This window comes from Sturnus vulgaris, chromosome 24 (assembly GCF_052056855.1).
Source record: "Sturnus vulgaris isolate bStuVul1 chromosome 24, bStuVul1.hap1, whole genome shotgun sequence".
In the NCBI taxonomy this organism is placed as follows: Eukaryota; Metazoa; Chordata; class Aves; order Passeriformes; family Sturnidae; genus Sturnus; species Sturnus vulgaris.
In genome coordinates, this window is record NC_142266.1 from 984561 (window position 1) to 1008461 (window position 23901).

General features: G+C 49.5%; 2 protein-coding genes across 6 annotated transcripts; both read right to left on the reverse strand.

Moving 5' to 3' along the window:
• Nucleotides 1–1962: 1962 nt before the first annotated feature.
• Nucleotides 1963–10811, reverse strand: SRSF4 (serine and arginine rich splicing factor 4). The gene is made up of 6 exons (XM_014887612.2): nt 10625–10811; nt 7299–7441; nt 6314–6426; nt 4464–4678; nt 3551–3634; nt 1963–3387 (listed from the first exon to the last, which is right to left on the reverse strand). The coding sequence occupies exons 1-6, from the start codon at nt 10729–10731 to the stop codon at nt 2616–2618; spliced, it is 1434 nt and encodes a 477-aa protein (XP_014743098.1). The 5' UTR covers nt 10732–10811; the 3' UTR covers nt 1963–2615.
• A 1668-nt stretch (nt 10812–12479) lies between these two features.
• On the reverse strand, nt 12480–22251 carry MECR (mitochondrial trans-2-enoyl-CoA reductase). 5 transcript variants are annotated; one of them, XM_088178104.1, is made up of 11 exons: nt 22012–22248; nt 20631–20728; nt 20336–20467; nt 18725–18868; nt 18539–18641; nt 18236–18338; nt 17767–17840; nt 17296–17356; nt 16742–16814; nt 13057–13135; nt 12480–12603 (listed from the first exon to the last, which is right to left on the reverse strand). In XM_088178104.1, exons 1-11 carry the CDS (start codon nt 22170–22172, stop codon nt 12567–12569), a joined length of 1065 nt encoding a protein of 354 aa, XP_088034230.1. In that variant the 5' UTR covers nt 22173–22248; the 3' UTR covers nt 12480–12566. The 5 variants fall into 5 exon arrangements, with proteins under 5 accessions (XP_088034230.1, XP_088034228.1, XP_088034229.1 ...); XM_088178102.1 differs by having other exon boundaries at nt 12480–13135; XM_088178103.1 differs by having other exon boundaries at nt 12480–13135; nt 22095–22113.
• Between the last annotated feature and the right edge of the window lie 1650 nt (nt 22252–23901).

Sequence of the window (23901 nt, forward strand, 5' to 3'; positions counted from 1 at the left end):
AATACATTTCTCATCTCATCTGTGCCAGCAATTCCAGCTAAAACGCAAATACTGAGATGCTTGCAGCCAGTGTTGAAGCATTCAGTGGGTCTGGGTTTACAGGGGTGTTGGAGATTAAAAATTTTACAAGTAATTGAACCATCCATATTTATTTAGACTCTTAATTTGACTTTAATTGTTGTAAGTTTTGTTGAGAGATCAAGAGCCCTTAGTTTGGGGCTGGCCTTTTATCTCGCTGCTCTACTGATTGTTTTGCCAGAACCTGCCCCATGCCCATCATGTGCATTCCTGCCTTCCCTCCTCAGAGTGGACCTCCAAGGTGCTTTTGCCCCATAAGACAGGTACCCCACCCTAAATAAGATTTGGGGCTGTTTTTCAGTGCATTCTGATATGAATATGAACATTAAATAATGCATCAGAGCCCAGCTGAGGCGTGTGCCTGGCCCTGCCCATGGAATCACTGTTGTGGGGGCACTCCCAATGCTTCACAGAAATTATCAGCAGTAAGATACCCCAGAATCTGGGAAGAATGGAATAAATCTGGGAAGACTGGAAGGAATGTCCATTCCCTGGTAATTCCTGCTGCAACAATCCAAACTGCACACGTGGTGGCTGGGGAGGAGGAGCCCATCCCCAAGTGTGTCCCTGCTCTGGGCAGGTCCTGCGCTGCACACCCAGGAATCATTGCCCCAGGTGCTCACAAATGAAGGATTTTTGGCTTTCCCTCTTCTCACTTCATGCAGTGACAACCTCCACCTCAAACAAGTTTCCCACATACCCCCTTCCAAAGGCCTGTCCTCAGGTATTGAGGGAATGGATGCTTCTCCCAAAGGGCTCACTAAAACCTGGCTTGGTCATTTTGAATAGAGTTGCCAGGCAGCAGAAACTGAGTCACTTTTTAGTCTTTTCCTAGACCGTGTAATTTGCAGATTGTCTTAAAAGTATTTTTCGGTTAATTATCCCTTATTAGCAAATATCTTGCCTTTGCTGGTTTGCTTCTGTACTAAGAGTAATCAACAAAAAGGATTAAAAATGTCATTTTGAGAGTATAAGATGTTAAAGCAGTAAATATATGTAGCTGGAAAAGGCTTCTCCTTCTGAAGAAATTAAATATCACTTCCACAGAGATTTCTCATGCTGCCGTGGTAATATGGCATTTGATAAAGTCTGAGCCACGCACCAAGCCCTGACCCTTCTCAAAGTGTGGGGAAATATTTTGTGTTGAAAGCAACTCTGATGATCTATTACCGCTTCATCTTTTTAATATGGCAGGACAAGTTCCAAATTATCAAATTATATGGAATTACTGCACCTATGAAGTGACTCTTGCTGGAGAGCTGTTGCCATCAGCTGTGAGCAGTTTGGAATTGGCTAAAGGACAGTTTTAGGGGAAGCTGTAACTAACCCTTTTATTCCAGACGGAGAACTCACAAAATAACATTATGCCTTCTATTTTTCAGAATGTTGCTTGCAGGCAGAACAGGTGCTAGGGATATCACTTCTTAATTCAAAGCCAATTGTACAGGAGAAGAGCTTGTGGGAAGTTCAGTTGAAGCAATTTGCAAATGGCCCAAGTCTAAATTTGGGGTATTATTCAGGAACACCTACACACCTACAAAACTCTTCCTAGAAGCTGCCCTCTCTTCTCCCCAGGAATGCTGGGGACATGCCACAAAACAGCTGCCACCACCCTCTGTACTTTCAAGCCCAGAAGCACATCCTGGGCTTTTTCTTTTATGAAGGCTCCTCCCAAGCACAGGTGTTTTATTAGGAGGAAAAACTCCTGGAAAATATGCTGGAGAAATAAGTTCTTTATCTGGACTCTGTATTCAAGAGTTGTGCCTGCACTGAACAGGACTTTCTGAATTAAGAACCTTTTCTCTGAGTGACTCTCTACAAATTCAGGCTTCCCCTGATCAATAGAAAATGCTGACAATCACAACACAGCACCACGTAACCAAATGTCATCAAGCAAAAATAGTCTTTATTCAAATTTCATGGAAACGGGGATCACTGTACTTTGCAAGACAGGGAAAAATAAAATAAAAAAATTTAATATAAAACAAGGATATTGTCACAATACCAGAATATGGAACTATAGTTCTTTTCCCTATAGATTACTGCAAGTACCTCTATTTTTTTTTTCATTTTGACTGTGCTATTCACAACTTTTTAAGTCCAAAAAATATGGAACAAAAGTAGTATGAAACTTAAGACTTAGCACTTCCACTAAATGGCAGACATCAAAGGGCATCAATCGAGAGCAAAGACTGTTGAATCCGTCATACCTACCTATTAGTCATCACTGCAATCCCATAAACCCACCAGGGCGCAGCACTCAATCCCTGCAAGGCTCTCCCTGGAAAACAGGGCAATCTGGGGGCTCAAGGAAGAGCTGTACGTAAAGAGAACCTTTCTATTGGATAGAAAATGAGCGGAGCAGCCTCACAACAGAGAGTGCTGCAGGGAGAGAGTGCTGCAGTTAATGACAGACAGACCATCAGGTTGTTAAAAATACACAGCGTCGACAGGGCTTCTACTTCAATCACTTGGTTACAGCTACTAAACATGTACAAAAGACTTTTCCAACCATTCCAAGTGGGGTTGCAGCAAGGCTAGGATCTGGAGCGGGACCTTGACTGCGACCGGGAGTGTGACCTAGAGGCAGACCTAGACCTGGACTTGGACCGGGACCTTGGCTTTGAAACAGATTTGGACCTGGAACGAGAATCTGATTTGACATTTGGTTTGGACTTAGAAATGGACCTAGACCTGGAGCGGGACACTGCATCCTCCCCCTCGCCTTTTGCCTCCTTCTTGTCCGACTCGGATTTGAGCTGCTCCTTTTCTTTGGAGCCTGACCTGGACCGCTCATGGCTGTCCTTCCTTCTCTTCTTGCTGCTGCCTTTGCTGTCTCGCTTGCTGCGCCTCTTGCTTTTCTCACTCTTGCTGCGGCTCCGGCTTCTACTTCTGCTGTCATCCCTGCTCCTCTTCCTACTTTTCCTTTTATCCTTGCTGTGGCTCCTGCTCCTACTCTCATCCCTGCTTTTGCTTCTGCTTCTAGCCTTGCTAATGCTCTTCTCTCTGTCTTTGCTTCTACTCTTTTCCTTGCTTCTGCTCCTCATGCTCTCCCTCGCCTCTCTCCTCTCCTTACTCCCACTCCTGCTCCTGCTCTTTTCCTTGCTGTGGCTCCTGCTCTTGGCTTTCTCATCGCTGTTATGGAGAATGCCCTCAGGTTTATCCTTGCTTTTGTTTCGGGATTTCTCTGCACTCCTGCTGCGGCTCCTACTTTTATCCTCTTTACTTGGAGTCCTGCTTTTCTCTTTTTGGCCTCTGCTACGGCTCTTGCTCCGACTACGGCTCTTGCTTCTGGAACGGGACACAGACCTGGAAGTGCAAAAGCAACAGACAGCTCTGCTTTAGCACAGTGAGGATTTGTGCAGAGTGTGGAGAGAATGGGAGAGAAAAGAAAAAGTGTTCCTGCTGCAAATTTAACATGATGCTTCTCACTGAAGTGGGAGCCCCCAGCTCTCCCAAGACAAAGACATACCTGGATCTGGATCTGCTCTTGGAGCGGCTGCTACTGGCACTGCGGCTCCTGCTCTTATGGGAGTGTCTGCTTCGAGAGCGAGACCTGTAACACAAGGAACCAGCTTCACGTTAGCACATCTCTACATCTCACATCTCTGAGCTTGTGACCCCTGTGGGCAGAACCCCATGGGGCTAAAGCACCTTTCAGCAGCTAAATGTTCAGTTACACAACACAGTCACTTAGAGCATCCTTCTGCCCACCTCTCATCCCTGCTGCCACGTCTGGCTGCAAGCAGGGTGCTAATCTGGAAGAAAAGATGCCAGTTTATTTAAGGGATAATCACTTTCCCAATCAAATCACAGCCTGAATATGGTGAGACACTGGCATAAAACCTTGACTTCAAATTTTTATTTCATAAGCAAGTTCTTCTAGGAACAGTAAAGACTTGCCTGAGTTTTCTTGCAATTAGTTCTACCCCAGAATGGAAAGGGGAGAACACTTGGTGCTGCTGAAGCAGCTCTTGGTCAGATAAGGGAAGCAACTGAAAAACAGGGAACAGGTGGAGGTTTCCAAGCTGAGAAAGAACTGTTAGTCCTGGTGCTTGAGCAGAACACAGTATTCAGAGCTGAAGTGTTAGAAGCACCTTCTGTTTCATTCCATGTGCATGGCTCCACTGGCCACGCAGCTGCTCCCACAAGGAACAAGGGCTGAGTATCAGGGAAAAACAGTGACAGGTATTCAGGGAGCAGGTCCACATATCCACCAAGGGACACATCTGAGAACATAGCCCTCATTTGCCCTGGATACTAACACATGCTCAAAAATCTAGACCTGTTGAGAACACCAAACGCTTCCAAGGTGTTTTGGAACCTAAACGTCTGAATCCACTCTATGTTCATTAACTGCAGCCTGAGATAGATTACACACATACCTTGAATGGCTTCGGCTTCTGGAGTAAGAGCGGCGCCGTCTCGATCCAGGTCTGTCTTCCACTAATCTAATCTTTCTGCCATTTACTTCTGTCCCGTCCAGCTTTTCAAGGGCTCTTTTCATGTCAGAATAGGATTTGAACTCAATCACACCTTCATTTTTCCTTCCTTTGTGTGCATCTGCATATGTCACTTCCCCTGCCTGACGCATATAATCCTAGGGGAAGAGGACAGAATCACCATCGCCTTGAACCCAGAGCCAGGCTTCCAGCTGACCCTGCTCACTTCTGACACGATGCTCCCTGAGCTTCTTCTATTCACAGGCATGTCAGCAAGGGTTTGACCCAAACAGCATCTGTAGTGCCAAATAACACACTATGACTTCACAGAGTCGGTGTGATTAGAACCAGGTTGATAGTTTTGAGCCAAATGATAACTTCAAGATTCCCACTTCAAATCTTAGATCAAATATGCTCTAGACTCTTAAGTTTCAAATTACAGAAGAGATTAAAGCAGTAAAATGCTTGCTCTCTAAATCATGTTTTCAAAAATAATTGGGAAAGGTGATAAAGATTGAACATGAAAAGGAAGAAGCCTACAGAGAAGTAGACCTCCCTTCAACCTCCACACAGCTTGTTCTGCTGGAAAAAGCCCCCACAGAACTCCCATTCATTTTCCCTGGCTTCTCTGTTCCCATCCCTAAACTCTCTTTATCAGGGATCTGTTCTGTCCTGCTTTGAGCAAGCTGCCAGGCCAGGGTATCTTTCAGCCCCTGTGGAATTTGGCTGCAGTGGGAACAGGGCACAGAGCTCTTGTTTGATTTGTTTTCAACCCATTTTAACTACACTGAAATGAAAGCTATTTCCAAAAAAGCAGTAATGCATCCATTGGAGGATTAATCATGCCATGTTCTACTTAGGATTTTAATACCAGAAACAAAGACAAGCCACTGATGGTGTGAAGCATTAACAACAAAGACACTGGAAGCATCTCCATACCTACTTGAACTAGTGTAACAATTACAGACCAGTTTCTACTACGTCAAGGTTTGTTTAGAACAAATTTTACACACCCTTAAAAGAGAACCGTAAGAGAAAGCATTCCAGTAAGAACAAGTGGGTTTAACCATTGTAGGTGTTTGATAAAGAAGCACTAATCTTTTTTATCTACTATGGAAAATCCTGCTCCCTGAATCCACGATGTGCATAATCATGAGCTAACACGTCACCTCCAGAGTACTCAGAGGTACCGTGGGCTCCACAGTGTCACTCAACACCTCCGCTACTGAGAATCACCTGCCACTCCTTTGGACTTCAAAAATAAGTTTTTGGCAGAGATTTTGCATGATTACTCATTCTGGAAGCATCCTTTCCCTGAAACTCTCCTTAAAACGGCTTTAGATGGTGTAGAAATTCCTAACAGAGACTGGAACATTGCAGGAACAATGCTATTGTTTCAAACAGCTGTAGCACTTTACAAGTTGATAGGTTAAATTCAAACTGACAACGGCAATCTCCTTCATCTCTAGTGAATCCTACCCCTGGCATGATTAGCATCTGTTTTGACAGAGCTTAAGAGAAGATAAAATACACCTGTACACTTACTAGCTGGCGCTAATGACAAAATTATTCTCCCACTGTCCAGCGCCAACAGTTCTGGAGGTGCAACTCCCAACCGCTCATGAATGGCTTCATATAAGTAAATATACGTCTGTATTAAGGTGTGTGTTACTCCCAAAATCTACTCTCCACAGAGCTACTCAGGAGTTGGAGCAAAGCAAAGCTGCACACTTCTTTGTCTTTTACCCTTTGCGCTCTGGAACAGAGAGAGGGTAAGGAAAGGGGCCCCATACCTTCAGATCCTGCCAACTGCAGCGGCTTGACAAATTTTCCACAATCAATCTGTATTCTGTACGGGTTGGGGGACCGTACTTATCTCTTCCGCTTCTTCTATAACCATATCCACCTTTAGGAGGTGACAAGCAGACAGCAGAGCTTCAGCCAGGGAAATGGAGCCTTGCTCTCCGCCCCAATGGAACTGCTCTGCCCCAGGTTTTCCCAAAGATATCAGAGACCCACCCCTCCCCCAGGGCTAAATCCAACCCCCATTATATAACACCTTACAAGGACCCAAAGCATTAAAACAGTTTTACTGCAAGCTCGTAATTAAACAAGACATAGAACTATAATTACACTAGAATTAACACGCAATTCTATTTAATATTATTTTTAGAACAGTTTGAGAGAAGAAACTGAATAAAGCCAGTTGACTAATGTTACTTCCATTACTTAAAGGCTTTCTGAATATCTGACAGGAATAAAGTTTTTCAGGCACCTATTTCAGATTAATCTCATCTGTCTCTAACCCTTGGGATCCTCACCACCCAGGTCTAATGGGAAAAGCTTGCAGTCGTCACATGGCTTCTTTATTTTTTGGTCAGCCAAGGGCCACAAAGGTCAAAGAGTCACTCATGGAAAGGTACCCCAAGGTCAGCAAATGGAACGGGCAGTCATCTTAGCCTCAAAGGACTCTTTCAATTAAAACATTGAGGTCTTTGTTAAATCTATGTTAAACATCACATTGCAAATAAACCATTCAAATAGTTAAATGAAATGATAATAATAAAAATGGTACAATAAACCGTGTTTATTAATGTATCAATTAGAAGAGTTTAATACAACAAACAAATTAATAAATATTCAGATCAACAAGCACATTTACAGTTACAGAACACTAGTCACAACTTTGTATCACTTTCCTTTTAAGCTGCTTTTATAAAAGAGTGAAATAATGTTTTATTTAAAATAAGCCATGGATACAAATGCACAAGTGCTTACTGCGTCCAGAACCGTAACTGCTGTCGCGGCGTGGGCCCCGGGCGTGCTCCACGATCACTCTCTCCCCACACAGATCTTTCCCATTTAGCTCATAGACAGCATCGTCGGCGTCTCGCAGATCATCAAACTCCACAAAGCCATACCTAGGGACGGAAAAGGGATCACTGGGAAGGAACTGAACCTGAGGTATCTGTGCTCAAAAGCATCTTGTGGTTTCCTGCAGAGGCCTGTGTGTGCTATCCTGCAGATGAGCTTCCTGAGCACACTGGAGGGTTCAAGGCCTTGAGGCTTTAAAAAAAACTAAAAAAAATTAAAACCCTTCCAAAAATATGGAGAGAAATAGGAAGGCATGAAAACACATCTGCTGATTCGCTGAATTGAACCTGAAGTAATGCTTCATCAACAAAATGATAAATCATGTGAGAGTGTAATGGCTGAATTCATTTACGTTAGCAAGAGATTACTATTGTGGCATAATCTTTGATGAAATCAAGGGTGTTATCTATCTTTTTAAAGGTAGAAATTAAAAACCCCAACCATTAAAGGTGAGCACTACCACAGACACACACACACCAAATAAACACAGAATCACAGTACTGTTAGGCTGGAAAAGCCCTCCAAGATCAGGGAGTCCGACCATGATCTAAGGGAGGGCCTTAGCCATTCCTGGCAGTGTCCAAGGCCGGGCTGGATGGGCCTCGGAGCAACCTGGGAGAGCGGAAGGGGTCCCCGCCCACAGCAGGGGGGTGGAGCAGGATGGGCTTTGAGGTCCCCTCCCACTCAAACCACTTCTCTTTGGAAAGCAAACGCTGATTTTGAACTGAGGTAGAGGGAAGGATGGAAGTTTGAAGCTTTGACCTGTGTTCCTCAATTCACTGCAGAAGCTACATCCCTCTGTCCTGCAGGTGTTGTATTAAGATGAAGCCCTGAATTCTTCAGAGCTGCCCACAGTAATGCAGGCAGGTAAGTACAGGAGTAGAACTAGTTTGGTTTTTTCTTAGAGACTTCACAAGTAGCTTTTAGTGTGTGTTCACAGAAGATAAAAAGCAGACTGAAAAGTCCAGTTTTCTGGTCACTTCATACATTCACTACATACACAGAGCTGTGACTGTCAGTGCAGCTCTGAGCAGGAAAGAGTAAGAAAACTAAAGCACACAATTAAAAACTGCTATTTGAAATGGAGAATCCTACATGACCCACGTTTTCATTTCCCCATCCTTCCCTCAGGTAATAATTGCTTTAAGCCATTGAATTTCAAGCTCAAATTACAATTAGTGAGCCTCAGCTAAGCTTTTAGAGCTCTCTGCTATCACTTTGCATTCCATTGTTCTGCTCCAGCATTCCAATTTTGCTGCTGAAACACCCAGTGGAGGATCCACCAAAGAGAACCCCCAGATTTCCAGAAACAACTTCAAGAATCTCTCCAGTCAAACACCATGCAGGAAGTTTGAATTGTTTCCTGAGCAATACCAGAAACAAGCCACGGAGGAAGGCTCAGGAGAGCACAGCTCAGCCCAGGCTTTCCCAAGCACAGACACAAAACCTGAGTGCTCAAGTTCCATTTTTGACAAGAAATTTAACTGCAAACCCGTTAAAAGACTTCAGAATATAAAATGAAAAAGACAATTAAATCTACTTAAAAGCAGGAAGTCCCTTGTCCACATCAGTCACATAACTCAGCGGTTCCACATCTGTTAAGAAAGTTTAGTTGGCTCCCTCCCTCCACCCCCAACGTGTATGAAACAGAACTACTGAATTGAGGGTTAACTCAACAACAGGAAAACTGACCCCCCCAAACATTTCCAAGGATACACAGCAGGACTGGAAAACAGCAGCCTCAGATATCTCAGCTAATCTTCAACAACACCTGAGGCTGTGTGGGTTAAAACACTGACACATGAACACTTGTTTGCTCTAATAATGGATTTTATTCATCTTATAAACCTGTTAAATGTCCACCTGCTAGCACAAGCAGCACTAAAACTTAATGAACCTCTTTCACTTTAATGCTCAAGGACTAACTTGTACAAGAAATTCCTCTTCTCCACTTCTCAGGTGTAATTAATACCTGGCTCTCCTGGTTATATAATGAGAAAACCATATTCCATTCAGCCTTCCTAAGGAAGACTTCAAGCTGGGTTTCTTGCAAAGAGCCAAGGCACCAGCACTCATGAGGCTTAGGGTGCTGGGGAAAACCCCACAAAAATGGCCATTTGCTTTTTCAATCCACCCTTGAATGTCCTGGCCAAGCATGGTGGAGCAGGATCCAACCCTTGGAGATGCAGTGAGGGCTCAGCTTCTGGAACAGCACAGGTGAGAACACACAGGTACAGCGGGTTTCAGGGGGCAGAACATACTCTCGGCCAGCCTAGGGGCTCTGGGAGCGGCTCTGCACCCCATACCCAAAACAATGGCGTTTTTTTTCTGGGGAGTTGTTATCTTGGGGTGCAGGCTAGCTCACCTGTGAGTGCTCGCCCTGGGGTGCAGAGGGGCCTGGGGGGCCCCTCAGGGTGACACCCCCCGCTGCAGGAGGCAGGGCAGGACACAGATGAGCTGGCCCCTAAGAACTGAGGCGGGACCCAGCTGTCCTACCCCCCGGACGTCACAGAAACCCAGGTGTCCCGCCTTCCGAAAAGAAAAAACTCACCCCTCCGGGCCCGCCCCAAAGAGGCAGTGCAGGTGTTCTGCTTCCATTCCGAAAAAACGGGAACCCAACCGTCCAGCCTCCCTCATCCCCACCCCAAACGAGAGTCCAGGCATCTGCAACCCCTCCAACAGAGCCCCAGCCTCCTGCCTCTCCCAAAAAAGACTAGACGTCGTCATATCCCCTCTAGACAAGAAGGGGAACCCAGGCATCCTGCCCCCATCCCAAAAGGGAACCCAAGCATCCTGCTCCCCCCTCCAGTAGGGGCCCAGGCGTCCTGCCCCCTCCCCCACAGAAGGAAAAACTCAGACGTTCTCTGCCCCTCCAAAAAAAGAACCTAAGCAGACTGCCCTTTCCCCATGAAAGCCCAGCCATCCTCTTCCCCGCAGAAAGGGGGGCCCAGCCGCCCCGTCCCTCCTCCAATGGAAGTTCAAGCATCCTACCCACTCGCCAAAAGAGAACCCAACATGCCACCCCAATAAAGGCCCAGGCTTCGCGTCCCTTCACCAAAAGGGAGCCCAAGCTCCCTGCCCCTCTCACCCCTACCCAAAGGGGGCGACCCAGCCGTCCTGCCCCCACCATTGCCCAGAGCGCCCTGGCGGCCTCTTCTCCCCCGACCCCACCAAGGGCCTCAGGCGCCCGGGCCCTCCCATCGCGGCGGCCGGGCCGAGCCCGCGCTCACCCGTTCTTGAGATCCACCTCGAGGATCTTGCCGTAGCCCTTGAAGAAGCGTTCCACGTCGCGCTCCCGGGCCTGGTAGCTGAGGCGGCCGATGTAGACCCGCGGCATCGCGGGGCCGGGGCTGCGCCCGGGGGGCGTGAGGGGCCCGCGGGCCGCGCGGCCGCCTGACGTCACGGCGGCGCGCGGGCAGCGATGCGGGGCAACGTCACCGCAGGCCACGCCCCTCGCTCGGGCTGGTTCTTAAGGGGGCCACGCCGCCTTGTGGGCCCCACCACCTGCGGAGATGGGGGCCCCGTTCCCCCTGGATCGATCCCTCCTTTTCCCACCGTGCGGGGCCCTCATGGGCTTTCCCGTGTGTCTGACGTGCAGGGCAGTGTGGGATCCCCCTTCCCATGGGTCAGGGGGCTTGTGGTGTCCCCTCTCCCCTTGCACCGGGTGTATTGGGCTCTGCCTTCCCATGGGGGTCCCGTTCCCCATGGAGAGCATGGATCGATCCCCTCTTTCCCACGTGAGGGTGCCGAGGTGCATATGAGGTCCTCTCTTCGGCAGGGGCCTGTGGAGTGCCCCAGGGAGTGCCCTGTTCCCAAAATGCTGGATCCTGATGGCACCCCAAGGCAGGCAGGGATGGGGGTCCCCCCATCCCCACTCGAGGTGCCCAGGCATCCCCCGATGACATTCCCCGTCTGTGGCCAGACTCAGCTGTTCCTATTTCCCTCTGGTGAGCAGCAACATCCCTCTTGCTGAGTTCTAAACATCAGTTTTTGGGAATTTTATCCTTTCGGTTGAGACATCAGATACCTAAATCACACCAAATCCTAAGAGAGGCTCTTGGAACATTCCAGCATTATCAGCCACCCTCCTAAAAAAAACCCCACAATCCCCTCCAAAAGGATTAATACTGTGTAGGTGCAATATCAGCAGCTGGATTTCCAACCACGATCCTGCTCATTTAACAAGGAGAATTAAATTTATTTATTTATTCCTTCGTGCCCTGGTGTAGGAGTGAGAGGTCAGAAGATTTTGTGAAAGAGTTCTCTAAAGCATGTTGGGTTTATTGCTGAGCCCAATAAACAATGGGGGATAAAAGCTTTGCATTATTTTTTCTGGTTTGCGTCATGCTTAATAGTACTTGTTACAATCTCTAAGTTCTTGTTTTGGTTTTTTTTCCCCCACTTTATCCATTGATCAGGAAGCACTGAGGCACAGGATGGGGCTCTGCCTCCAATGCTGGCAGGGAGAAGGAAAATGCAAAATATTGAGGGATTTATTAGGGATGGAGGAACAGAAGGGTGACACTGGCACAGAGTCTATCCTGAGGCACTCCTACTCTCTGCTCAGTGTGAAGGGATTTAGGGGGGATGAAATGGCTTTGACACATCAATTTAGTTGCCAGCATGGCAGTGGGGTTTAATTTCAGAGAGTTTTGCTCTTCCAAGTGCACATGCAGTTGTACAGTGCTCCCTCTAACCCTAAGCAACATTCCTGCCCTGCTCTTCTGCTCAACGCATGGGACCCAGAAAATCCCCCTTCCTGGGCTGTCCCCCACAGCCTCCCTGTGCACGGGAATGACACTGCCATGTCCCAGTGAAGAGTGGCATCCTCGGGCCCCCCAGGCTTTGGTAGATCAAGAGTGGCCCTGCCATAATCCCACCAACTCATCCAGGACTGCAGGATGAATCCTGGAAGAGCCTTCAGCTGCCACAACCAGTCCCTCACAATTCCTCTGTCCACACACAATTCCACGGCCATGGTCCTCCCACTCAGAGTGTGTTGGGAACTGGGCATAAGGTGGGAGAACCCCAGTGAGGTTCCCTGGGTCTGAAGATTCTGAGGCAAAAAAATTTCAAGGGAGATTATTTCCGTTGCAAGATATGTTTGGGGAACATTTCCCCTATAATTCATCCTATGGAGCAGCACGGAGAGCCTGCTGGGATCTGAGAGCATCACCCAGGAACAGGGACAGTCACAGCAGAAGCAGCCCTGTGGACACCACACACCTGGGTTATTCCAGAGGAATTCCATACAGGCATTTCTGCATGGGGGAGAAGGTGCCCAAGTGAAAAACCTCAGGTCTGGGGCACGTGAATGCCCAATGCTGTCCCCTTCCCCATCCCTCCCCGGGCATGGCTCCCAGGGACACTGGGACACAGCACTACCCTGGCAGGACATTCCACAAGGAAATATGGCTGGAATCAAAATGTTCTCTGGGAAATCGGGGGTTTGGGGTTATTTCTGCATCTCCCACCTCCTGCTGCCAGGAGATAGGTGTCACGATGTGATGTCACTGTGATAGAACACAGGCTGGAGAATTTCCCAGGCAGCTGGAGCCACGGGGACCTGGAGCTGTTGACTGCCAGGACCAAGAAGCTGGTTGGAGGCAGCCAAGCTGTGGTAAAATAATTCAAAATGGAGCTATCTTCACAGGAGACATACTGTGCTTGGCAGGTGGCTTCAGCTTCTCTTGACCATCCTGGAGATGATATGGGACCATCTTGGGATGCTGCTGGACCCCCTGCAGACAAAAAACGTCCTTGAAGGTTGGCCTGATGTATTCCGGGACCCCAACATGAAATTTGGAGATCTCTGCTAGCACCAAACCTTTGGATGACTCTTTCCTCGAGAAGCTCTGGGAGATCTTAAGCAGCCAGAGTTTCGAGTCTATTTGATGGGGCAATGATGGGAACTGCACTGTCACTGGAGAAAAGCTCTTCAGGAAGGAAGTGCTGGGCAGGAGGGGGCCCCAGAAGATCTTTGAAATGGAGTCCATGAGAGGCTTCCTTCTCCAGCTCATGTTCCAAGGATTCTGCAGAATGGAAGGGGACTCTCCCCTGCTGACATCCATGGAGGAGCTCCGAGTAGCAGCAGCTGGGTCTGCACTGGGAAAGGTATGGCAGCTCCTCCTGACTCAGAGATTCCTTGGGACACTCAGAGGGAGGTTCAAGTGCAGCTAAAATGAGCCTAGGAAAGGCTGGAGACTGGAGGGGAGCAAACAACTTTATATTGTCAAGGGATCAGTTACTCTGGACACACTGAGGGGCCTGAGAACTAGTGAGCTTTGGGTTTCTTCAGCAGTTTTCTGGCGTTTGAAAACCCTACACTTCTCTGCTCCCAATGCTCAAAACATGAGAGTGGTTGTGACTTAACAAAGCTGCATCCTAACAGTTTTCTTAGCCAAAGCTTGAGATGTTAAATACCAGAGTCCTTTAAATGCTCATTTCTCCTTTCTTGTGCCAATGCCTGGCTCTCTCTTTGTGACAATTGATAAAAGATTCGTGTTAATCACAAAAGCATTGGGGTTTGTATAAACCAGAATACTAAGCTCTAAAGTGAAGCATGGACACTAGATAAAGGAAATGATATGATTAAATAATTCTGTTTAAAATCACCTTGTTGTTATATTATGTTGTATTATGTTACATTATAATATGTTATGTTTTTCAAATAAGTTGTATCGGCTACCAGCTTGCAAAATTGGACTTCCCAAAAAGCCCTTCCTGCCTTTGTCTGATCAATACTGCCTATCCCAAAGACCAGACTCCCAGAACTTCTCTGGTGGTTATCTACAAAGACCAGACCTCCAGAACTTCCCTGGTGGTCATCTACAAGGACCAGCTGGCAATCTGTGACTGATTATCACCCAAAGGCTTTGTGAATTTGTGAACAACGAGAACCCACAGTATAAGAAGAGGCTGCAAACCAAGGTTCGGTGGAGCGTGGAGTGGGCGGTGACCCCTCACGTTCCCCAGTGCGCTGCTTGCTCTTTCTATACCAAATAAAGCAATCTAAATTTTGCTGAATATCGAGACTTTTGTCTCTCATTTGTAACATCTTGGATTTCTTCCTCCTCCTCGTAGCAAACAACCTTCCTTTGCCTTTTGCAGCTGCTGTTCTACTCCAACCCCCTTTTCACGAGGGATGACCTGCGCTGTATCCAGAGGGGTGTGCAGGGTGCTGGGGAAAGCACAAACCCCTTGCCTGTGCCCACCCTGGGCACCGAGATCCTGGCAAAGCTCCCAAGGAAAAAGTGGGATGCTCAGCCGGCGGCAGGAGCGGAGGAGGAGGATGAGGACACGCAAACATCTACGAGCAGCAGCTGCACAGTGCCCAAGCCAGGGCAGGGCCCCGGGCGGGCCGTGCTGGGCCCTCCCCACACAAACGGCCCTGCAGACACAGCCCCGCCGGCAGCCAGCACGCAGCTCCGGCCGCGCCTCCTCTGCCCCACGCGGGCCCCTCGCACTCGAGGCACGGCCAAACCCCACTCTGGGAGGCCAAGCCCAGGTGCTGCGCAGGTGCCCGGGGCTGTGCTGCTCCCGCCCTGCCCTCTGTGGTTTGGGGTGGCGACGCTGGGGCCAGGGCCAGTGGCCGGGCACACTCCGGCCCATGGCCACTGGCCCCCTGCAGCTGCACAGCCAACGCTGCTAGACCTCGGCCACAGCTAGACTGGGAAGAACAGGGACCATAGGGAGCTTGTGGAGTCATAGAGGTAGAAGAGCAGCACAGGAAGAAGCAAGAACACATTGTTGGTTGTTCTCAATAATAAATCTTTTCACATTGCTCTGCAGTGTCACAGTCACTGTCCCACACCCAGGCAGGAGGGCCTTCAGGGACACTAAGGGTCTGGCTCCAGCCCTTGATGGCTAAAGGCTCTGGCCCTCGCAGTACCCTTGGCAAAGCCCAGCCAGGGGTGACCCAGGGCACCTCCAGGAGCTGCAGCAGCACCTAGGGCCACTCCAACCACAGCACTCCTCATTATTTGGGGCAGTCTCCTCCTACTTGGAGCAGGCCTGGAAGCAATGGGGCTGCAGGGAAATGACCTGGGCTCCCCTGCTCATACCACATTCCAGCAGGGATAACTACAGACCTGACAGCCCCAAAAGCACATGTGAGGGGGAACTGCTGCTGTTTTCATTCCCTGAGCTGAGCGACCCATAATTTGGGCTCCTAGACTCCCCCCAGCCACACTGAGATGCAGCCTCCCTCCAGAAGCACTTCCCCACAAAGCTGCAGAGGCTTTTAAAGCTTTCAGTGGGCACCCAAAAGGTGAAAAACAAAGGAAAAAAAGAAATTCAATGGATCTGGAGAGTCTTTTCCCCCTTCAAGTCTGTGGACAAGCATGTGGAACAGGACAGGGCTCCAGGAGCTGCAGGTCAGAGGAGGAGGATCTGCTTGGAGGACACAAAGGGCTTCATGGAGGCCTCCAGTGCTGCCCTGTAGTCCTGAAGTGGGACCTCAGTGCAGGCAGGCGCTGTGAGCTGGCCCCTACGGATGAGCTGGCACAGGGCGTTCATCATTGCAGCCACGCTCTCCTGGTCTGCAGGGGAAAGAGGGAGCTCTCACTGTGCCATGCCAGGCCATCCACCACCACTGGGAACACCTGCCCGAGGCCATACAGGGTCCCTGGGTGTGACGTGCCCCCAGCTCAGGCACATGGGATGAAGGAAGAGCCCCCAGCACAGTCCCTGCCTGAGCCCAGCAGCAGTGTCTCAGCACCTTGCTGACGCCTTAAGTTTTAGTTTTCATGCTTTCCAGATTCTGTACTGCATTAGTATATAATTCTGAACTTCATATAAAATGTTAGCAAGTTCTCTTCACAGTTTAGTTAGACAAAAAAATCCTTTTCCAGCCTGAGAACCAAGGACACTGTCCCAGATTCAGGCCACAAATAATATAAACAACAGTGAATTGAGGAGAGCTATCTGGGAGGATGGGACTGCATAACCTGGAGCTGGAATTGGACAATTAAAATGTAAATGGACCAAAACTTATAAAATTGTGAAAACGTGTGACCTGTCGTCCATCTTGGGTGTAGCCTCGGCTGGGCTCCTGTACTGCCCAAGCTGAATCCTTTGAAGGCTTTTTTAATAAATATCTATTGTAAATATCTATTTCTTTAACACTGTCTAGCCTTTGTTCCAGGTGGCCTCTCAAGGCATCACTGGGACAAGCAGAGATGGCTTCATGAGTGGGAGTGAGGATGGTACTGGGTGTGGTTTAGCCGTGCTCCCACACCTGGCACGGGGACAGATCCTCAGCCCCCCTGGCTCAGGTCCCTCAGCGAGCCCCAGCTCAGGTCCCTCAGCCCCCCCCCGGCTCAGTTCCCTCAGCCCCCCCGGCTCACCCTGTGCATGGTCCTTCCTCCACTGCGTCATCCAGAACCCGCGGAGCCGCACATCCCGGAAAATGAAGGCGCTCTGTGGAGAGGGAATTAGTGACACCTGTGTGTCTTCCTGGTACCCAGTGACACTTCTAGGTCCCCTTGTGCAAATGACACCCGTGTCCCTTTGTGCATCCTATTGTCCCCTCACACAGGCAGTGACATGCGTGTGTCCCCTCCCAGCATGACAGTAAGGCCCCTTGTTAGAGCTCCCATTTATAAGTCAGGGATGCAGAAAGGCGACTCTGGGGTGTGGAGTCAGGGCAGGTTTGATGCTCAGCATCTGCGGGGTCATCTCCCCACTGGAAATTTTGACAGCCCAAACCCTCTGTATAAAAAGCCAAGAGCCCAGCAGTGGGATGCAGCTTGTCCTGTGGTGGACCCAATTAGGCAAATTATAAAGGTTGGAGGGTCTCAATCTGCAGCTGGGGAGAGCCAGGTACTAGCCCACAGTATCAAGGGCATGAGAACACGCAGTGGAGCACAGGGGACTAAGGAGGGGCATCCCCAGTACTCACCACAGGCACCATCACAGGCTGCTTTGCCATCCCCCCGTAGGTGACCATGGTTCCCTTGGGCCTGGAGTAGGAAAGGGGTACTGGGTTAGGTGGTTCCAAAAGTGCAGCTCTGAGTTGCCACCTCCTCCTCTGCCATGCCCAACTCCCCTGGGGCTGTCCTTGCACCCAGGGCTCCCCAGTTACCCCTCAGATCCCACTTTTCAGGCTCTCTTCTTGCTTCTGTGCACCATTAGCTGATTTTTCAGCTCAGCACACCAGTTACACCTTGCCAGGACCTGAGGGACCCTCACAACTGGACCCCAGATGCCCCCAGCGACAGGCAGCGTGAGACTTTAAATCACCATTATCATCCAAAAACACTTTTCCATTCATCTTCCCTCTCCAAAAGTTCAACATATGCCAGAGCAGGACCCTCTATTGCCAGTTTCTGTCCCCAAGCTTGTGCCCAAGCCATCACCCAGTCAAACTTACTGCAGATGCCGCAGCATCTCTGTGGTGCTTTTGCCTCCAACGCAGTTCAAGGCGAGCCGAGGCCTTGGGATGCTCTGCAAAGGTTTATGACAAAGATTCCCAAATTTGATGGCTCCTTTAGGGGATAGGAGCACTGTTATTGACAAAGCATCTGCATTAACCTCAACATTTACCTGTGGACTATTGAGAGTTATAGAGCAGAATCAAGGAATAGTTGGGGTTGGAAGGGGCTCATTCCAGTCTCCTGCCATGTGCAGGAAGATACCTTCAGCTAGACCAGGCTGCTTCAAGCCCGATCTGATTGGAACCAAAATCTGTGATCCTTCCCTTGTGGCAGCAGCAAAATCCTGGGGCTAAATCGTGATCTAGAGAGGAATTTGTCCTTTCCACCATCCCTGCATTTCTCCCCAGTGCTGAACAGCAATGACAGCCGTGGACCATCTCTCCAGTGGGATCAGCATTGAGGTACCTTAAATATATCTTTCATCTCTGGCTTTCTCAGCATCTCCTCCGTGACGACATGGTCAGCACCCAGGGCCATCAGCCTCTCCACCAGCTTCGGGAGATCAGGTCTGGGGAGGAAAAAAAGAGATTAAAAAAGAAGACTAGATGAGCCAGGAAGCTTCTCCTTCCTTCTGCTCTGGTGTTGTGAGGGGACAACAGGGAACAGGCTGGAGGACAACTTGGAGGAGCAAACAGGAGAAAATCCTGGGTTGGATGGGCAGAATGAGAAGATTCAACTCCCAAACTTGCTCCTCCCCAGAAGACCCACCTGTCCCTCACCACATTGATAGTCTTGATGCCGGAGGCCCTGGCAATCTGGATGACGGCCTGGCCCACACCACTGTTGGCGGCGTTCTGGATGACAGAGTCACCTGGAGATGAATAAACCCAGATTCCCACTGCAGAGGCAGCCAGGAAATCCGTGTGGAGTTGCTCCCTGCTGTCAGGGCCATACCGGGCGCCAGGCTCTCGAAGTCGGCCAGCACACGGAACGCTGTGCAGGGGTTGACACTCAGAGTGGCAGCACAGAACACTGGGATGTCATTGGGCACCTTCAGCAGCATCTCCTCAGGGAACACTCCCCGTGTCCGCCACGTCCCTGGGCACGGCAGCATCATGGACACAGCCACAGAAAGGGGAAGAAGCAAAGGAAAACCATCAGCTAACACTGTAGCCTTGGCGCTGGCAGCATTGCACACCAGGAACCAGCTACACCCTGGGGAGGGAATTATGGAATGGGTTCCCATATGGGTAGAGTCAGAATGCTCCAAGAGGCAAGGAATGGATTCCTCGCTGCCTGCCAAATTTATCACCCAGCAAAGCCTAATCATTTCCCAGAGGGATAATGGGACTGGGGCTCCCAGGCCATGTGTGCCGAGATAATGGAAATACTCTTCATCCTATGGATGAGCCCATATATTCCAAGCCAATTTAGTCAGCTTTACTCCCTCTATGCTTATATCCAATTTAACCTTCTGTCATCTATTTACAGTGTTTTTATGCTTAAAAATACCCTATTTGGCTCTTAACTCCATTGTTTTCCTTCTCTCATTTAGCAAAAAGCCTTTTAAGAAGAAATAGGCAAAGAACAAGCTGTGACACTAAACCACAACCAGCAAATATCAGGCTGTTGGCATTTTGGAGGAGCATGGGAGATATTTGTTGGGAAATAAATTCCCACACTTTCCCAGTGGAGTATTATTAAAGAGAAAACTACAGTGAAGAGGCCACCACGACCTTGCCTGTGTGAAATGTTTTATCACAGGTCTTTAGGGGAGCTCTAAGCTGATGGGACAAAACATGGTTGTTTCCAGAGAAACACAGATTGCTGCAATGCTTTATAATGGCACAGACATCCCATAAAGGATCTATGCTACAGGAAAGAAGATTATTGCTAAATTTAAGTTTGGTACTAGCAATGGCATTGCCACTGCTCATATTCCAGGTGTTCTAGGATGCATGGTAAGTCCTGTGCACAGGAGCCTCTTCCCTGGGGACCCTCATCCTTCCTGAGAACCTTCTTGTGTCTGTGGAAGATGAGCAGCATCACTTACTGGGGCTCGGGAGCAGGAACTGAGCTTGCATTAAAAAAATACATTAAAAATAAAATTTAAATATATCAATAAATTAAAAATAAAAACAGGTGGTGAAAAATAAACCAAGACACAAACAGTTAAGAAATAACTTTATCAATTATCCCAAATGTCTCACTATGATTGGTCTCACATGGCACTAAATTGGTTCCAACTCCTGCTTCCCTCACCCAGCATTCCCTAATGGAGCTTTGTTCCCCATTTTGAGTCCCATCCCATCAGGTGTAATTGCTGTATGTGAAGGGGCTCATGGCTCTATCCTCACCCTACAAAGATGGTGCTTTGGAGAGCTGTGCTTTTGCTCTGGAGCCCCCAAAATCCCCCCAGCAGCTCACACAGGAGCACAACCATGTGTTTGCTCTCTGGGCAAGCCTGGGCACCCCCAGGGGCTCCAGCACCCCGAAAATCCCCTGGGAAAATGCTCTGCAGGTAGGGGGTGAGCAAGGACCCAGCGATGCCAAGGATAAACTCACCGAGTCCGGCGTTGGCAGGGATGACCCAGTCCCCAGGTTTCAGAGCTGTCACACTGCGCCCGACCTCCAGCACCTCCCCGACACCTTCGTTCCCTCCCACGGCTGGCAGTGGTGACAGAAGGGGGTAAGTTCCTGTAGGGAAGCTGGAGGTGAGCTGGAGACCCCCTCATACCCCAACATCCCTGCACCAGGAGCCACCTCTGAACCCTCCCAGGCAGGAGCTGGGTTTGATGATCCTCGTGAGTCCCTTCCAACTCGGAGCATCCGAGTGCAAAGTATTAATCCAACATATTACCTTGGATCATGTTGATGTCAGCGGGATTGATGGGGGCTGCCAACATCTTGACGTGGACATCGCAGTCCCCCAACTTGGGCATTTCCAGATCCTTCAGTCTGAACAGGGAGAAACAAAGGAAAAGGGCATTAACACCAGTTTGGTGATGTCTTCTGACACCAGTTTGGTGATGTCTTCTGTGCTGTGGCTGATGCTGGAGGGTGTGTGTATCACACCCCACCTAAATTAACAGCACCATATGTCCCATCCCATTAAAAAATGAGATTTATGTTAGACAGAAGGACAGATTTTTGGAGGAGGTTGCAAAAAGCCATCCAAAACAATCCCGTGTCACCTATCCCAGTGATGCTCACTAAACTTAACAAACTCAGCAGGTTGCGTAAAAGAGCTGTGGTTTTGGCTGGGGATTTTACAGCTCGCCCTGCCCGTCTCAAGTATTATGGGAACCTGTAATATTTCTGGAAATCTGTGAAAAAGGAGAAGTCATGAAGCACAAAGCAAGACTGGTCTTGCCCAAGCAATGGGGTGATAACAGTAAATCTCAGGAAGTGGCAGTGGTGACAAGCGCCATTGCACAACTAAATAAATGATCATTTGGAAAAGCAACTGTCCTTCTCCAAAAAAACAGGGGGTTGGTGTCTGGATGCATCTAGATAATTTATCAGTATGAACTGAGCTGGTTCAAGAGGGGCAGCAAGACCTCAAAGTCTCCTCCCTTGAAAAAAAACGCCTTATCTCCACTAAACTATGACTTTCGCCTTTCCAGGACTTTTTATGCTGAGCATCAGCAGCTGTCCCAAAAAATGCTTGTGATGTTGCTTTGGTCCCTAAACTGGGATCTCAAAGAGAAGACCCACCAATGGAGTGCAACTCAGGATGAAGTGCAAGCAATGCTGGGGCCCGGACCTTCCTGTCGTACCTCAAATTAAGCAAGAACGGGCTTTTTGAGAAAATCACGAGGTTTAAGGAAAATACAAGGAGCAGCAGCAGGAGGGTGGGGGATATGGAGGCATCACCCCCAGCATCCAGCGGTGAGACCATGGCACCAGGAAAACACTGGGGCATCCCAGGGTCCCCCTGTCCCCTTTCTTGTTCGAGGGTCCCAGAGGGAGCTGCACCCCATCCCCACCCTCTACACCTGGGGTGGGGAAGTCCTGACCCCCCTGCACTGCACCCCCGAAGCAGCCCTGCAGCACCCCTAAATCTCACCTGCACCCCCACCCCTCTCTGCACCCCTGTGCCAGCCCCCACTCCAGATCTCTGGCCAGTTGTGCCCCCCTCAGCCTTGGCCCTACACCTGCACCCCCTCCCTGCAATGCCCCCCAAATTCACCCCCACCCCATTGCTGCATTACAATTGCCCCTGCAAAGCGCCCCCTTACTGCACGACGGCTGCGGGCTCCCCGTGCCGCTCATAGAGCAGCCCGAGCGGAGCGGTCCCCGCCGTGGCCGATCGCGTCCGCACCGGGGGGGTCCGAACCGGGGGGGTCAGCACTTGGGGGGTCCGCGCCCCGCGCAGCACCCGCGCTGCCGCACGCTGCATTCGGCTCCGCTCGGCTGTACTCGGCCCCGCTCGGCTGAACTCGACACTTCCCGGCTCTCCTCGGCTGAGCCCGGCGCTGCCGCCGGTGACGCTCAGCTTGGCCCCGCCTCCAGGACACGCCCCCCGCCCTTAAGGCGGCCCCGCCACTCCTGCGCTGAGCGGGCGGGGACTGAGCTGAGACTTACTGAGCCGGGACTCAGTGGGGCCCTGCTTCCCGCTGGTTTGTCCCCAAAATGCTCTTATTAATGCTGTTATTAACTGTGACCGTGTCGGCGCAGCCAAGCTCTCTGTGCGATGGCCACGGAAGCATCTTGGTCCACGTGGTCACTGGATCATGGAATCATTTAGATTGGAAAATACGTCCAGGATCATCGTTATGAGACACCCCATCCCTGGAAATATTCAAGGCCAGGTTGGACGGGGCTTGGAGCACCCTGGGATAGAGGAAGATGTCCCTGTCCATGGCAGGGATGGAATAGGATGAGCTTTAAGGTCCCTTCCAACCCAAATCATTCCATGATTCTATGATTTTGGGGAGAAAAGTCCCTTTTCTCTGCTTTATTACCCGGTGCCTTCCAGCCGCCCTGGCCAGAATGGACATAGTCCCAGCAGGGAGAGCTGCAGGGAAGTGTTCATCAGACGATTATTTAAAACAACAGATGCCTGAAACAAGTGGTGAGAAAAAAATTCCTGATAGTAACTTAATTCAATGTTTTGTATAACTATTTTGAAGGAAAGGTCTCATTTAGTCTTCCAATTAAAACTGATTAGATCTGAGAGGGGAAAAGAGAAGTAGAGCCTCCTGCCTTCCTGACAAACTTGTCACAGAACAGTGGGGCTTAAAAATTATTTCTTCTCTCATGTGGGATTGGACTTTTCCATCTAGATGCTGGGAGCAGCTCCCTAAATCCTGATTTGCCCAGCACAGGCTGTGTAATTAGCAGATTCCTTCATTAACACCATCCCTCCCTGTGCCAGCCCTGGAGTTTGCTGGTCCCTGTGGCCTGGAGCACCCAGGGTGGGTGAGAACCCCTCAGGGAGCTCCAACAGGAGCCTGTGGCCAGGTCCTGCCCCTCCCAGACTTTGGCACCTGCAGTTTAGGGGGCCAGTTCTATCCCCACTCTGCAGTGTTGAGGTTCAAAGACCACCAACATCACCCCGAAATCCAAATGCTTCCCCTGACTGGTCACCCCATCCCATTCTCAAGCACGTGGTACTTTATCCCCATAGAATTGCTTTGCAAAGAATTAATATTCAAAGGAGGAGTTGCTCTGTTCAGCCCCACAGATTCCTCCTGGATCTTCACAGATCTTCCCAGGACTGTCCCCATTCCGGTGACCCAGCACAGACAGATCTGGTGGGCACTGAAACAAGGCCAGATGCTCAGGGCAGGGTCCTTTCTGGCTCAGGTGACTCATCCCTAAGGCTGTCATGATCCTAAATAAAAAACTTAGTCAAGCTGCTTGATTTGTTCACATAATTTTTTTTAATAAAAAAGGAAAACAACATATTCTTTGGAGTATGAATTCATGTCAATTCAGGTTCAAGATGAAGGAAAAGTTCAGGTTTGGAAAAACCTCTCTTCCAAAGTGCTGGTGAAGGGTTTTCTGCCTTTTCTGGGGTATGATTTGCTTTTGGGGGTGCCTCATATCGCTGAGGGGTGTTCCCACCAGAGCCTGTGGTGACAGCACGGGGGAGAGAAAGAGAGAAAAAGAACTTTTCTCACCGA

Bases quoted from the DNA above. Each gene is read 5' to 3' on its own strand.
- SRSF4 (XM_014887612.2), bottom strand. From the start codon at position 10,731: ATGCCGCGGGTCTACATCGGCCGCCTCAGCTACCAGGCCCGGGAGCGC. The intron at 6,427-7,298 runs GTAAGCACTTGT...CACCTCCTAAAG, and splicing joins CAGTTACGGTTCTGGACGCA to GTGGATATGGTTATAGAAGA. The intron at 3,635-4,463 runs GTATGTGTGTAA...CTTGTGTTACAG, and splicing joins AGAAGCCGAAGCCATTCAAG to GTCTCGCTCTCGAAGCAGAC.
- MECR (XM_088178102.1), bottom strand. From the start codon at position 22,172: ATGCAGCGTGCGGCAGCGCGGGTGCTGCGCGGGGCGCGGACCCCCCAA. The intron at 17,357-17,766 runs GTAAGTTTGACT...TTCCTACTCCAG, and splicing joins GAGATGCTGCGGCATCTGCA to GCCCAAGGGAACCATGGTCA. The intron at 13,136-16,741 runs GTGAGCCGGGGG...TTTTGTCTGCAG, and splicing joins GAGGAAGGACCATGCACAGG to GGGGTCCAGCAGCATCCCAA.